The sequence below is a fragment of the Oncorhynchus tshawytscha genome, linkage group LG04 (genome assembly GCF_018296145.1).
Source record: "Oncorhynchus tshawytscha isolate Ot180627B linkage group LG04, Otsh_v2.0, whole genome shotgun sequence".
Lineage (NCBI taxonomy): Eukaryota > Metazoa > Chordata > Actinopteri > Salmoniformes > Salmonidae > Oncorhynchus > Oncorhynchus tshawytscha.
Window position 1 is genome coordinate 47,996,164 of NC_056432.1, and position 16,477 is coordinate 48,012,640.

The 16,477-nt window shown below is 42.6% G+C and overlaps 1 protein-coding gene across 7 annotated transcripts; it reads right to left on the bottom strand.

The window, feature by feature from the left end:
- Positions 1–9,114: 9,114 nt before the first annotated feature.
- On the bottom strand, positions 9,115–16,005 carry zgc:101664 (uncharacterized protein LOC450064 homolog). 7 transcript variants are annotated; one of them, XM_042320832.1, is made up of 2 exons: positions 15,888–16,005; positions 9,115–10,173 (listed from the first exon to the last, which is right to left on the bottom strand). In XM_042320832.1, exon 2 carries the CDS (start codon positions 10,147–10,149, stop codon positions 9,391–9,393), a length of 759 nt encoding a protein of 252 aa, XP_042176766.1. In that variant the 5' UTR covers positions 10,150–10,173; positions 15,888–16,005; the 3' UTR covers positions 9,115–9,390. The 7 variants fall into 7 exon arrangements, 5 of the variants coding, with proteins under 5 accessions (XP_042176766.1, XP_042176767.1, XP_042176769.1 ...); XM_042320833.1 differs by lacking the exon at positions 15,888–16,005 and adding an exon at positions 15,256–15,843; XM_042320835.1 differs by lacking the exon at positions 15,888–16,005 and adding an exon at positions 10,804–10,836.
- Positions 16,006–16,477: the final 472 nt, after the last annotated feature.

Genomic DNA, 16,477 nt, shown 5'->3' on the forward strand with positions numbered 1-16,477 from the left:
GGAAAGCAACAAATATAATTAATGAATCTTATAGAGAGATACTGTAGTTAAGGATAATGAGTATTATATTGGAAAACAGTAGATAATCTTGCTTATGTACTGAGTTCTCCCCTGCTTGGTACAGAGGGCATCTCTGATTAACCCAGGAAGCACACTAGCTGACCCATACCACAATTTCTCCAGGGACACTAACGTAGCTCATTGCCATTGCATTCTACCATTCTGGTGAACATGGCAACAGGGTTATCTCATCCAGCGATAAAGCCAGTTACGGAAGTCTTTGAATGCAATATAAAGTCAGTTTGATTATCTTGTCTCTATTGTAAACTCAAATACATTTTTGTAGACCTTAAGTGAAATGCTTACCAAAAATATCACCAAAAAAGTAAGAGATAAGAATAACAAATAATTAAAGAGCAGTATTCAATAACAATAGCAGGGCTATACACAAGAAGGTACCGGTACAGAGTACAATGTGCAGGGGAACCGGTGTCGAGGTAATATGTACATGTAGGTACATGGGGGGCAATGCAAATAGTCTGGGTAGTCATTTGATTAGCTGTTCAGGAGTCTTATGGCTTGGGGGTAGAAGCTATTTGGGAGCCTCTTGGACCTAGACTTGGCGCTCTGGTACCGCTTGCTGTGCGGTAGCAGTGAGAACAGTCTATGACTAGGGTGGCTGGAATCTTTGACAATTTTTAGGGCCTTCCTCTGACACTGCCTGGTATAGAGGTCCTGGATGGCAGGAAACTTGGCCCCAGTGATGTACTGGGCCGTACGCACTACCGTCTGTAGTGCCTTGCGGTCGGAGGCCGAGCAGTTGCCATACCAGGCAGTGATGTAAGCTGCAAAAACCTTTGAGTATCTGAGGACCCATGCCAAATCTTTCCAGTCTCCTGAGGGGGAATAGGTTTTGTTGTGCCCTCTTCACCACGGTCTTGGTGTGCTTGGACCATGTTAGTTTGTTGGTGATGTGGACACCAAGGAACTTGAAGCTCTCAACCTGCTCCACTATAGCCCAGTCGATGAGAATGGGGGCGTGCTCGGTCCTCCTTTTCCTCTAGTCCACAATCATCTTCTTTGTCTTGATCACACTGAGGGAGAGGTTGTTGTCCTTGCACCACACAGTCAGGTCTCTGACCTCCTCCCTATAGGCTGTGTCATTGTTGTCGCTGTTGTGTCATCAGCAAAAGTGATGGTGTTGGAGTCGTGCCTGGCCGTGCAGTCATGAGTGAACAGGGAGTACAGGAGTGGACTGAGCACGCACCCCTGAAGGGCCCCTGTGTTGCGGATTAGCTTGGCGGATGTGTTGTTAAATACCCTTACCACCTGGGGGCGGCCCGTCAGGAAGTCCAGGATCCAAATGCAGAGGGAGGTGTTTAGTCCCAGGGTCCTTAGCTTATTGATGAGCTTTGAGGGCACTATGGTGTTGAACTCTGAGCTGTAGTCAATGAATAGCATTCTCACATAGGTGTTCCCTTTGTCCAGGTGGGAAAGGGCAGTGTGGAGTGCAATAGAGATTGCATCATCTGTGGATTTGTTGGGGCGGTATGCAAATTGGAGTGGGTCTAGGGTTTCTGGGATAATGGTGTTGATGTGAGCCATGACCAGCCTTTCAAAGCACTTCATGGCTACAGACGTGAGTGCTACGGGTCGGTAGTCATTTAGGCAGGTTACCTTAGTGTTCTTGGGCACAGGGACTATGGTGGTCTGCTTGAAACATGACAGTATTACAGACTCAGACAGGGAGGTTGAAAATGTAGAAGACACTTGCCAACAAGTAAGTCTATAGGCTACTAGAGGAACTAACCTCTGGCTCTTGTGCCCTTGGGCGGAATTTAATAATTAGAATTCCCTTCTCCCAACTGCCGTGCTCCGAAGCACCTCACACTCACATGGCTCTCTCAGATATCTCAATTCTTATTAGCTAACGGACATCATGCGATGGGGTCCTTTTCAAAGGTATGACACATGACGCAACTGTGCGAGTCCCTCGTATCAAATTCCGAGGTACATATTGAAGACATTCACATTTACTTTGTCAGCCAACAAGATGAGTAGGCCTAACGAACAGCAAAAGCACTAGCCATGTCAAGCTACTATCCCCAATAGTACGAAAGTTGACCTATTCTATTGGTCAACTTGTCCTTCTGTGCAATAAATAAATATTCCAAACATGCTCTGGGACAGTTGTGGGATGCGATAGATCCCAAATTAATACACCCACTCCCATAAAAAAAGGTTTAAAAGCAATGAGGCTGATGCAACAGATCAGAACATTTAGCTTAAAAGGTTAAACTATTAGGCTATTTCTTCACAATATAAGCAAGAATGTGTGAAAATGCAATCAATAAGAAGGAAAACACTGTTCTCAAAAATGACCGCAAATGCCACTATGCATGTAATGCTTTATTATCATTGAGCATTTTTATGGTGAAAATGTTCTTCCCCAAACTTGAAACTGTATGCCAGTAAGGCTCTACACCGGTTATAAAGTAGATTAATGTGCTTATTTGTAAGAAGTTATTTGGCCACTTTAGTTGTGATACAAACCTAATCAAAACATATACAGTGCCTTGCAAAAGTATTCATCCCCCTTCGCGGTTTTCCTATTTTGATGCATTACAACCTGTAATTTAAATGGATTTTTATTTGGATTTCATGTAATGGACATACATTTTAATATTCCAAGTTGGTGAAGTGAAGTAAAAATACATTTTTTTTAAACTCTAAAAAATAAAAACGGAAAAGTGGTGCGTGCATACAGTGGGGCAAAAAAGTATTTAGTCAGCCACCAATTGTGCAAGTTCTCCCACTTAAAAATATGAGAGAGGCCTGTAATTTTCATCATAGGTACACTTCAACTATGACAGACAAAATGAGAAAAAAAGTCCAGAAAATCACATTGTAGGATTTTTAATGAATTTATTTGCAAATTATGGTGGAAAATAAGTATTTGGTCACCTACAAACAAGCAAGATTTCTGGCTCTCACAGACCTGTAACTTCTTCTTTAAGAGGCTCCTCTGTCCTCCACTTGTTACCTGTATCAATGGCACCTGTTTGAACTTGTTATCAGTATAAAAGACACCTGTCCACAACCTCAAACAGTCACACTCCAAACTCCACTATGGCCAAAACCAAAGAGCTGTCAAAGGACACCAGAAACAAAATTGTAGACCTGCACCAGGCTGGGAAGACTGAATCTGCAATAGGTAAGCAGCTTGGTTTGAAGAAATCAACTGTGGGAGCAATTATTAGGAAATGGAAGACATACAAGACCACTAATAATCTCCCTCGATCTGGGGCTCTACGCAAGATCTCACCCCGTGGGGTCAAAATGATCACAAGAATGGTGAGCAAAAATCCCAGAACCACACGGGGGGACCTAGTGAATGACCTGCAGAGAGCTGGGACCAAAGTAACAAAGCCTACCATCAGTAACACACTATGCCGCCAGGGACTCAAATCCTGCAGTGCCAGACGTGTCCCCCTGCTTAAGCCAGTACATGTCCAGGCCCATCTGAAGTTTGCTAGAGAGCATTTGGATGATCCAGAAGAAGATTGGGAGAATGTCATATGGTCAGATGAAACCAAAATATAACTTTTTGGTAAAAACTCAACTCGTCGTGTTTGGAGGACAAAGAATGCTGAGTTGCATCCAAAGAACACCATACCTACTGTGAAGCATGGGGGTGGAAACATCATGCTTTGGGGCTGTTTTTCTGCAAAGGGACCAGGACGACTGATCCATGTAAAGGAAAGAATGAATGGGGCCATGTATCGTGAGATTTTGAGTGAAAACCTCCTTCCATCAGCAAGGGCATTGAAGATGAAACGTGCCTGGGTCTTTCAGCATGACAATGATCCCAAACACACCGCCCGGGCAACGAAGGAGTGGCTTCGTAAGAAGCATTTCAAGGTCCTGGAGTGGCCTAGCAAGTCTCCAGATCTCAACCCCATAGAAAATCTTTGGAGGGATTTGAAAGTCCGTGTTGCCCAGCAACAGCCCCAAAACATCACTGCTCTCGAGGATCTGCATGGAGGAATGGGCCAAAATACCAGCAACAGTGTGTGAAAACCTTGTGAAGACTTACAGAAAACATTTGACCTCTGTCATTGCCAACAAAGGGTATATAACAAAGTATTGAGATAAACTTTTGTTATTGACCAAATACTTATTTTCCACCATAATTTGCAAATAAATTCATTAAAAATCCTACAATGTGATTTTCTGGATTTTTTTCTCTCTCTTTTTTGTCTGTCAGTTGAAGTGTACCTATGATGAAAATTACAGGCCTCTCTCATCTTTTTAAGTGGGAGAACTTGCACAATTGGTGGCTGACCAAATACTTCCCCCCCCACTGTATGCATTATTAGTATTGGATAGAAAACACTCTGAAGTTTCTAAAACTGTTTGAATGATGTCTGTGAGTATAACAGAACTCATATGGCAGGCGAAAACCTGAGAAAAATCCAACCAGGAAGTAGGAAATCTGAGGTTTGTAGTTTTTCAAAGCTTGGCCTACCGAATACACAGTGTATATGGAGTCAAGTTGCACTTCCTACGGCTTCCACTAGATGTCAACCGTCTTCAGAAACTTCTTTCAGGCTTCTGCTGTAAAGGAGGGGCTCATGAGACCTGTTTGAGTCAGTGGTCTGGCAGTGTCTCAGGCTCATGACAGAGCTTTTTGGCCAACAAGAAAAACGCTATGGCGCAAACCCAACACCTGGTCAGAATTGAAGGAATGATGGATGGCGCTAAATAGTGGGATATTCTTGAAAGAAACCTGTTTCAGTCTTCCAGATATTTGAGACTGGGACAGAGGTTCACCTTCTAGCAGGACAATGACCCTAAGCATATTGCTAAAGCAACACTCGAGTGTTTTAAGGGGAAACATTTAAATGCCTTTGAATGGCCTAGTCAAAGCCCAGATCTCAATCCAATTGAGAATCTGTGTTATGACTTAAAGATTGCTGTACACCAGCAGAAACAATCCTACTTGAAGGAGCTGGAGCAGTTTTGCCTTGAAGAATGGGCAAAAATCCCAGTGGCTAGATGTGCCAAGCTTATAGAGACGTACCCCAAGAGACTTGCAGCTGTAATTACTACAAAAGTTGGCTATACAAAGTATTGTGGGGGGAATAGTTATGCATGCTCAAGTTCTGTTTTTTTTGTCTTATTTAATGTTTGTTTCACAAGAAAAACTATTTTGCATCTTCAAAGTGGTATACATGTTGTGTAAACCAATAGATACTAAAAACTATTTTAATTCCAGGTTGTAAGGCAACACAATAGGTAAAATGCCAAGGCGGGTGAATAAGGCACTGTAGGTGCATTTAAGAATCAGCTGTCAGAGCAGCTTACCTGTACACAGACAATCTGTAAATAGAACACCCAACTACCTCATCCCCATATTATTACTTACACTCTTGCTCTTTTGCACCCCAGTATCTCTACTTGCACTTCTATCACTCCAGTATTAATGCTGAATTGTAATTATTTTGACTCTATGGCCTATTTATTGCCTACCTCCCTACTCTTCTACAAGCTGCCAGTCCTCAATGCCTCATTGCCTGCATCCGTAATGGGTCAGCGGTCAAACGACCTCCACTCATCACTGTCAAACGCTCCCTGAAACGCTTCAGCGAGCAGGCCTTTATAATCAACCTGGCCCGGGGTATCCTAGAAGGATATTGATCTCATCCCGTCAGTAGAGAATGCCTGGTTATTTAAAAAAATGCCTTCCTAACCATCTTAAATAAGCATGCCCCATTCAAGAAATGTAGAACCAGGAACAGATATAGCCCTTGGTTCTCCCCAGACCTGACTGCCCTTAACCAACACAAAAACATCCTATGGCATTCTGCATTAGCATTGAACAGCCCCCGTGATATGCAGCTTTTCAAGGAAGCTAGAAACCAATATACACAGGCAGTTAGAAAAGCCAAGGCTAGCTTTTTCAAGCAGAAATTTGCTTCCTGCAATACTAACTCAGAAAAGTTCTGGGGCACTGTAAGAAGAATAAGAACACCTCCTCCCAGCTGCCCACTGCACTGAAGATAGGAAACACTGTCACCACTGATAAATCCACTATAATTGAGAATTTCAATAAGCATTTTTCTACGGCTGGCCATGCTTTCCACCAGGCTACCCCTACCCCGGTCAACAGCACTGCACCCCCCACAGCAACTCGCCCAAGCCTTCCCCATTTCTCCTTCTCCCAAATCCAGTCAGCTGATGTTCTGAAAGAGCTGCAAGATCTGGACCCCTACAAATCAGCCGGGCTAGACAATCTGGACCCTTTCTTTCTAAAATGATCTGCCAAAATTGTTGCCACCCCTATTACTGGCCTGTTCAACCTCTCTTTCGTGTCGTCTGAGATTCCCAAAGATTGGAAAGCAGCTGTGGTCATCCCCCTCTTCAAAGGGGGGGACACTCTTGACCCAAACTGCTACAGACCGATATCTATCCTACCCTGCCTTTCTAAGGTCTTCGAAAGCTAAGTCATTAAACAGATTACCGACCATTTCGAATCTCACCATGCCCTCTCTGCTATGCAATCTGGTTTCAGAGCTGGTCATGGGTGCACCTCAGCCACACTCAAGGTCCTAAACGATATCTTAACCGCCATCGATAAGAAACATTACTGTGCAGCCTTATTCATTGATCTGGCCAAGGCTTTCGACTCTGTCAATCACCACATCCTCATCGGCAGACTCACAGCCTGGGTTTCTCAAATGATTGCCTCGCCTGGTTCACCAACTACTTCTCTGATAAAGTTCAGTGTGTCAAATCGGAGGGTCTGTTGTCCGGACCTCTGGCGGTCTCTATGGGGGTGCCACAGGGTTCAATTGTTGGACCGACACTCTTCTCTGTATACATCAATGATGTCGCTCTTTCTGCTGGTGAGTCTCTGATCCACCTCTACGCAGACGACACCATTCTGTATACTTCTGGCCCTTCTTTGGACACTGTGTTAACAACCCTCCAGGCAAGCTTCAATGCCATACAACTCTCCTTCCGTGGCCTCAAATTGCTCTTAAATACAAGTAAAACTAAATGCATGCTCTTCAACCGATCGCTGCCTGCACCTGCCCGCCTGTCCAACATCATTACTCTCGACGGCTCTGACTTAGAATATGTGGACAACTACAAAAAGCATCCTTAACTCATGCTGCCAAACATACCCTTGTAAAACTGACCATCTTACCAATCCTCTACTTCGGCGATGTCATTTACAAAATAGCCTCCAATACCCTACTCAACAAATTGGATGCAGTCTATCACATTGCCATCCGTTTGGTCACCAAAGCCCCATATACTACCCACCATTGCGACCTGTACGCTCTCGTTGGCTGGCCCTCGCTTCATACTCGTCGCCAAACCCACTGGCTCCATGTCATCTACAAGACCCTGCTAGGTAAAGTCCCCCCTTATCTCAGCTCTCTGGTCACCATAGCATCACCCACCTGTAGCACGCGCTCCAGCAGGTATATCTCTCTGATCACCCCCAAAACCAATTCTTCCTTTGGGCGCCTCTCCTTCCAGTTCTCTGCTGCCAATGACTGGAACGAACTACAAAAATCTCTGAAACTGGAAACACTTATCTCCCTCACTAGCTTTAAGCACCAGCTGTCAGAGCAGCTCACAGATTACTGCACCTGTACATAGCCCATCTATAATTTAGCTCAAACAACTACCTCTTTCCCTACTGTATTTATTTTGCTCCTTTGCACCCCATTATTTAACCGTAGTCTGGCTTTTTTAATGGCGGTTTTGGAGCAGTGGCTTCTTCCTTGTGGAGCGGCATTTCAGGTTATGTCGTTATAGGACTCATTTTACTGTGGATATAGATACTTTTGTACCCGTTTCCTCAAACATCTTCACAAGGTCCTTTGCTGTTGTTCTGGGATTGAGTTGCACTCTTTGCACCTCATCTCTAGGAGACAGAACGCATCTCCTTCCTGAGCAGTATGACGGTTGTGTGGTCCCCTGGTGTTTATACTTGCGTACTATTGCTTGTACAGATGAACGTGGTACCTTCAGGCGTTTGGAAATTGCTCCGAAGGTTGAACCAGACTTGTGGAGGTCTTGGCTGATTTTTTTTTTCTTTTTCACATGATGTCAAGCAAAGAGGCACCGAGTTTGAAAGTAGGCCTTGAAATACATCCACAGGTACACCTCAAACTATGTCAATTAGCCTATCAGAAGCTTCTAAAGCCATGACATAATTTTCTGGAATTTACTAAGCTGTTCAAAGGCAGTCAACTTAGTGTATGTAAACTTCTGACCCACTGGAATTGTGATACAGTGAATTATAAGTGAAATAATCTGTCTGTAAACAATTGTTGGAAAAATTACTTGTGTCATGCACAAAGTAGATGTCCTAACCGACTTGCCAAAACTATAGTTTGTTAACAAGAAATTTATGGAGTGGTTGAAAAACAAGTTAATGACTCCAACCTAAGTGTATGTAAACTTCCGACTTCAACTGTACACACACAAAAGTATCGTGTTGATGAAGAAACACTTTCTTGCAAAAACCTACAGTGGCTAGGTTCCCATCCAATTTGCAGCAGATTTTGATGCATATATTTCTAAAATCTAAATAATACAATATGAGCATATTCCTACCAGATGTTTCCATCTGATTGACTTTGAGGATAAAAGGCTGTGGGTGATGATACTGCACATAAAAATAAACTATTGCTGTTAAATTCTCATGTACAGAATTAAAAATACAAGTTGAATGGGTTTCCATCAAATTTTCAACTCTACTGATGGTTGTGTCGCAAAAACGTTGGTTATATTGCAAATGTGCCCACTCTGGTCTTGGCACATGTGATCTAGCCAACAGTTCACAGATACAGTGTGGCTAGGCTACCTACATTGAGATTATTATGGAAAAGAGTTATATTATTTGCATTTGTCAAAACAGCAGCCAAGCATCGATCATCAGAGTAAGACCTTCGATATTTATTGGAAAGGAGCATCAATTTTTTTAATAGTTGAATTATGTTTATTTTGCAAGATGTAGGCATTTAGAATTCAATTGAGGAGTGGAGCTTTATAGTTATGTGGTGACATCAAGTTCTCTGCATACCTTCCAAATGATTTGGCAATCATCATTTATTCGAAAAAGTTTCCAGCATCATTTTCCGCAATAACAAAAGTTTGACAGAAGAATAATCCACCCCTGTCAAATTGTGAAAAATGTTGATCTTTTAAAAAAATGTCTCCTATCTGCTGTTTCCATTACACACGTCTCATTTTTTTTGCGACATTCCTTTAAAATCGAATACACCTGAGTCAATGGAAACCTGCCTACTACAGTTAACAAAATAGATGGCAGTGACACACAGATCAAATTCTGACAATCACTAATTTCTATAAAGTGAAAATGTCTCCAAGTCTATGAACAAATAAAGTGATCTGTCCAGTGACTTGAAATTCTTCCTTTAAATAATTTCCCACATATTCACAGTATAATACATCGCAGAACACACAGATTTGTGTCAGATCCCTCTGAATGTTGGCATTGCAAGTTGGAAGCATGGCATTCCTGATGGCCCGGTTCAGTCCTCTCCATGTATGTTCTATGTCTCCAGTGACAAAGTTCAGTTTGTCAATAACCCATTTTGCTCTCTGGCGCATGTGAAGTCCGTGCCTCCAAACAACCTTGTGGAATTGTTTGGAGAATGTTTGAGTGTTGTGAATGTATAAACCTCTCTGTGAAAAAACACTCCATGATCTTTTCACTTCCCTCTCACTATGGAGAGTATCTTTATGCTGTGCTGATGTTCCAAACTCAGAGCATGCCTGTACATGCAAGGTGGATCTCCCCAAACTGGTTAGAGCCAAGTTCTGAAAGCTTTCAGCACAGGGATGGGATGTTAGTAATGGCTCAGCAGACTGCAGATGTGTTTGGATATTTTCCAAATCTTCCAGAGAAATTATCGGCGGTGACTTTAAGGGTCTAATTGGCAGCAATTTGTCACTTTCAGGTGGGAACCATGGTGTAAATATAGGCAAACCACGACAGGGGAAGTCCTCCAAGGCCTTTTCTGTTTTGTCCACTAAGATTTTCAAGCTGCCATCAATGCTTTTGTAATGCAACAAGACATCCATAAGGTTTTGCCATCTCATTCCTCACAAGTCCATATCACAGTCCTACAGAAGATTATAAGAGAAGACATGGTTAAAATCAGTATTGAATGACTGTACATCAAAAGTGCTCTTTGTAAAAATTGGGTGTAACAGTCTGTTGGTTTTTTGAAGAACACAGTTTAGAAAAACCTGAAATAGCTCTGTGCTACTTTCATAGCCGACTGGGATCTGTCATCAGCATCTGTTATTATATTGTTGTAATGTAACACAGATATGCTGATAGGGCTGGACGATATAGCCAAAATATAATTTTACCCTATTTTTCAAAAGTTTCACAGAATGATGGTATTTAGTGTTTTTACATAATAAAAAAGGTCTAAATATGCTTTGAGACCTTAATGACCCTAGGGTGGCAAGACATACAGTGCATTCAGCAAGTATTCATACCAGATTACTTTTTCCGCATTTTCTTACTTTACAGCCTTATTCTACAATGGATGAAATCATTTCCCCCCTCAATACCCCATAATGACAAAGCAAAAACTTGTTTAACTTTTATTATTAAGAATTTAAAACTAAAATATCCCATTTACTTAAGTATTCATACCCTTTACTCAGTACTTTGTTGAAGCACCTTTGGCAGAGATTACAGCCTCGAGTCTTCTTGGGTATGCTGCTATATGCTTGGCACACCTGTTTCCCATTCTTTTCTGCAGATCCTCTCAAGCTCTAAGGTTGGATGGGGAACTTCGCTGGACATCTATTTTCAGGTCTCTCCAGAGATATCATAACCGCCATCGATTAAAGACAGTACTGTGCAGCAGTCTTCATCGACCTGGCCAAGGCTTTCGACTCTGTCAATCACCGTATCCTTAATTGCAAAAAAAGGTATATATTTAAAAAATAAATATTATTATTTATTTTTTAATTGCTGAAGCTGGAGACTTACATTTCCCTCACTAGCGTTAAACATCAGCTATCTGAGCAGCTAACCGATCGCTGCAGCTGTACATAGTCCATTTGTAAATAGCCCACCCAATCTACCTACCTCATCCCCATATTGTTTTTATTTACTTTGCTGCTCTTTTGCACACCAGTATCACTACTTATACACCATCTGCTCATCATCATCTGCTTATCTATCACTCCAGTGTTAATCTTCTAAATTGTAAATTACTTTGCTGCTATGGCCTATTTAATGCCTTACCTCCTCATACCATTTGCACACACTGCATATAGACTTTCTTTCCCCCCCTATTGTGTTATTGACTGTACGCTTGTTTATTCCACGTGTAACTGTGTTATTGTCGTCTAATTCGGCTCGTAAGTAAGCATTTCACGGTTAAGTCTACACCTGTTGTATTCGGCACATGTGACCTACACAATTTTATTTGATCTCTGAACTTTCATACCAGAAATCTTTATCACAGGTGCCGGAGTGGATGTCCACTGTTTTATGGGCTACTAACCAACTATGCTATTTTGTTACTCGCACTGAGGCAGGCATCACTGAAGCATGCATGAGAGCACCAGCTGTTCCAGACAACTGTGTGATCATGCTCTCAGTAGTTGATGTGAGCAAGACCTTTAAACAGGTCAACATTCACAAAGCTGCGGGACCAGACGGATTACCAGGACGTGTACTCAAAGCATGCGCAGACCAACTGGCAAGTGTCTTCACTGATATTTTCAACCTCTCCCTGACCAAGTCTGTAATACCTACATGTTTCAAACAGACCACCGTAGTCCCTGTGCCCAAGAAAGTGATGGTAACCTGCCTAAACAATTACCGCCTCGTAGCACTCACGTTAGTAGCCATGAAGTGCTTTGAAAGGCTGGTCATGGCTCACAACACCATCATGGTGGAAATCCTAGACCCACTCCAATTTGCATTCTTCTCCCCACAGATGACGCAATCACACTCTACACTGCCCTTTCCTACCTGGACAAAAGGAACACCTATGTGAGAATTCTGTCCATTGACTACAGCTCAGCTTTCAACACCATTGTGCCCACAAAGCCCATCACTAAGCTAAGGACCCTGGGACTAAACACCTCCCTCTGCAACTGGATCCTGGACTTCCTGTCGGGCAACAACATCTGCCACGCTGATCCTCAACACTGGAGCCCCTCAAGGTTGCATGCTTAGTCCCCTCCTGTACTCCTTGTTCACCCACGACTGAGTGGCCAAACATGACTCCAACACCAAAATTTAGTTTGCTGACGACACAACAGTGGTAGGCCTGATCACCGACAACGAGGAGACGGCCTATAGGGAGAAGGCCAAGCTTCCTGCCATCCAGGACCTCTACCAAGCGGTGTCAGAGTAAGGCTGTAAAGATTGTCAGACTCCAGTCACCCACCCCCCCACATTGACTCGGTACCGGTAACCCCTGTATATAGCCTTGTTATTGTTAGGTAATTTTCTCATGTTACTTTTTGATTAGATTTTATTATTTTTTATTTAGTAAATATTTTCTTAACTCTATTTCTTGAACTGCATTCTTGGTTAAGGGCTTGTAAGTATGCATTTCACCGGTTGTATTCGGCGCATGTGACAAATAAAATTTGCTTAATAAAAATCGAGATTTGGGACATTGCACACCGTACACATGAAATACATTGATGAAAAAATGACAGATGGTAGGCTAGTGTACAAATAGCCAAATAAAACTAAATTGAATTAGCTAACCTGAATTTGATTTAAATATCGTTAAACTACACTGCTCAAAAAAATAAAGGGAACACTTAAACAACACAATGTAACTCCAAGTCAATCCCACTTCTGTGAAATCAAACTGTCCACTTAGGAAGCAACACTGATTGACAATAAATTTCACATGCTGTTGTGCAAATGGAATAGACAACAGGTGGAAATCATAGGCAATTAGCAAGACACCCCCAATAAAGGAGTGGTTCTGCAAGTGGTAACCACAGACCATTTCTCAGTTCCTATGCTTCCTGGCTGATGTTTTGGTCACTTTTGAATGCTGGCGGTGCTTTCACTCTAGTGGTAGCATGAGACGGAGTCTACAACCCACACAAGTGGCTCAGGTAGTGCAGCTCATCCAGGATGGCACATCAATGCGAGCTGTGGCAAGAAGGTTTGCTGTGTCTGTCAGCATAGTGTCCAGAGCATGGAGGCGCTACCAGGAGACAGACCAGCACATCAGGAGACGTGGAGGAGGCCGTAGGAGGGCAACAACCCAGCAGCAGGACCGCTACCTCCGCCTTTGTGCAAGGGGGAGCAGGTGGAGCACTGCCAGAGCCCTGCAAAATGACCTCCAGCAGGCCACAAATGTGCATGTGTCTGCTCAAACGGTCAGAAACAGACTCCATGAGGGTGGTATGAGGGCCCGACGTCCACTGGTGGGGGTTGTGCTTACAACCCAACACCGTGCAGGACGTTTGGCATTTGCCAGAGAACACCAAGATTGGCAAATTCGCCACTGGCGCCCTGTGCTCTTCACAGATGAAAGCAGGTTCACACTGAGCACGTGACAGACGTGACAGTCTGGAATCGCCGTGGAGAACGTTTTGCTGCCTGCAACATCCTCCAGCATGACCGGTTTGGTGGTGGGTCAGTCATGGTGTGGGGTGGCATTTCTTTGGGGGGCCTCACAGCCCTCCATGTGCTCGCCAGAGGTAGACTGACTGCCATTAGGTACCGAGATGAGATCCTCAGACCCCTTGTGAGACCATATGCTGGTGCGGTTGGCCCTGGGTTCCTCCTAATGCAAGACAATGCTAGACCTCATGTGGCTGGAGTGTGTCAGCAGTTGCTGCAAGAGGAAGGCATTAATGCTATGGACTGGCCCGCCCGTTCCCCAGACCTGAATCCAATTGAGCACATCTGGGACATCATGTCTCGCTCCATCCACCAACATCTGTTGCACCACAGACTGTCCAGGAGTTGGCGGATGCTTTAGGCCAGGTCTGGGAGGAGATCCCTCAGGAGACCATCCACCACCTCATCAGGAGCATGCCCAGGCGTTGTAGGGAGGTCATACAGGCACGTGGAGGCCACACACACTACTGAGCCAAATTTTGACTTGTTTTAAGGAAATTACATCAAAGTTGGATCAGCCTGTAGTGTGGTTTTCCACTTTAATTTTGAGTGCGACTCCAAATACAAACCTCCATGGGTTGATAAATTTGATTTCCATTGATAATTTGTGTGATTTTGTTGTCAGCACATTCAACTATGTAAAGAAAAAAGTATTTAATAAGAATTTCATTCCTTCAGATCTAGAATGTGTTATTTTAGTGTTCCCTTTATTTTTTGGAGCAGTGTATATTAGGTCTATGTAGCCTATATTGCATTCATTATTAGTCAGCTCAGTTTTTGTTTGAAGCGACTTCATATCATTCTCTTGTTATGCAACGAAATGGGAAACTTTATTTGTAGTCACTGTCACACAGAATTATGAATAGAGGTCTATCAGATTACATTCGTGGGGGGGGTGTAACACAAAGACATAACATTGATCTTGTGTTTAAGGGAAATCTTAGAAAAAAGTGACGCGAAAGGACAAACTACTATCTAATGACCCTCTTAAATGTTCTGCGAATGGTCTGATGCAGTCGTTAAATAACGAGCGTTTTCAAGAACAACTTTAGAAACAGTAAAATGGTTTCGGGAAACAGCTCGGAGATGTAACAATGCTCCAACTAAGGGTCTAACGATGAACGTAGCCTTAAGATGCTTTTGGGAAACCGGACCCTTGCCCAAGACAAGTGCGCTTGCCCTATAACATCAGGGGTTGCAGGTTCAAGCCCTACTACTCATACCTTATTTTATAGTTAAAAAACGATGTACCGGTACTCAATGTTGTTAGCAAGAAAGCAAACTATTAACGTTAGCCATCTAGCAGTGAAACCCATGTTATTTAACCGTCACTCGCGGGGCAATGCCTTCAATTGCAAGTTAACTTAATATAATTTAATAAAATAAGTGTGCTAACAAGCATTATTTTCTCTCTTTGTTTTGGTTAAATAGCTAACGTTATCGTTAGCGATTTAACGTTAAAGCTACAATTAGCTAGCCAAACTGAGTGCAACAACGTTAGTTTAAATGCTAGATTACTATGCATTTTGCTACTTTATGGTGTACATACATTCGGGTTATCAATATTCGATACTAACCGGTAGTTTTAGCTCAATATCCACAATGAGTCAGTAACCAAAGAGTTTAAAAAATTTTTTTTACAAAATCCGCAAGCGTGTACACCCAGTTCACGCCACGGTCTCACGGAGCATTGTTCAAGCACAGAAAATCAGGTGGTCGTCACTAGTTTACAACAGCCAAAAAGTCAGAAGACCCACCTACTCGACCAATCAGATGAGGGAGTGTGATGACGCGTATGCCGATTGGCTAGCCGGGGCAGACGAGAAACGTGCATTTATATTATTTTGTGATCCATCAATGATTTGATTGTTTTTTATTATAGCTAATAAATAATATTTCTGTGGTAATCGGATGTTTTATTCAAACTCAGTTTGCAAGCGTATCATTACGTTTGCCCATATCCATAGTTACTTGTCTTAACCCAAAATAGGTTTACGCCAATATCTGCATTGTTCTTTTAAATGGAATGTAGACAAAATATACTTACTGGAGCAGCTCAAACTGCACATGTTATGTTTCCATGAGACGCCATTTTAACTGACTTCATTATACAAACCACCCTTATAACACCCCATTGCTCTCAAATGATGGCGTCTCATGGAGACGTAACATGCGCAAACAAACTGAGTTTAGGTTCAAATATACTTACTGGAGTAGCTCAAACTGCATATGTTATGTTTCCATGAGACGCTATTTTAACTGACTTCATTATACAAACTGACTTCATTATACAAACCGTTCTTATAATACCTAATTTCTCTCAAATGATGGCGTCTCAAGGAGACATAACATGCGCAGTTTGAGCTTACTCCAAGAGGTAGATTTTGAACTTCGGCTCAGTGCTGCCACCTCTCATTAAATAGCTCCAATTGAAGGCTGACCGTGGTACTGCATGCTGCCAGTAGCAACTACATTATCCTCTACTTTGTGCAATTTTAAAATAATCGGTTCAAGGACATACATCTGATATATTAGAAACAATTATTGGTACCATGATAGCGTAAATATATTTTTATTTACACAAAGATTGACCACAAGATTTACATTTTTCCATTCACTGAATTGGTGGACACAGTTTTCTGTAAACAATGCCTGCAACTATGACCTGCAGTACTGAAGTCACCCTTGAATTTACGTGGCTTCAATGAGAAGGGGCCATTGTTCTTCCCTGGGCTAACCCCATGACCATCTGATTGACTTGTGCTTGTATCAACAAGGCTTGCAAGAACATGATGTGAA

What these genes read in the sequence shown, in the direction of transcription:
- zgc:101664 (XM_042320832.1), bottom strand. Translation starts at nt 10,149, where the DNA reads ATGAGATGGCAAAACCTTATGGATGTCTTGTTGCATTACAAAAGCATT.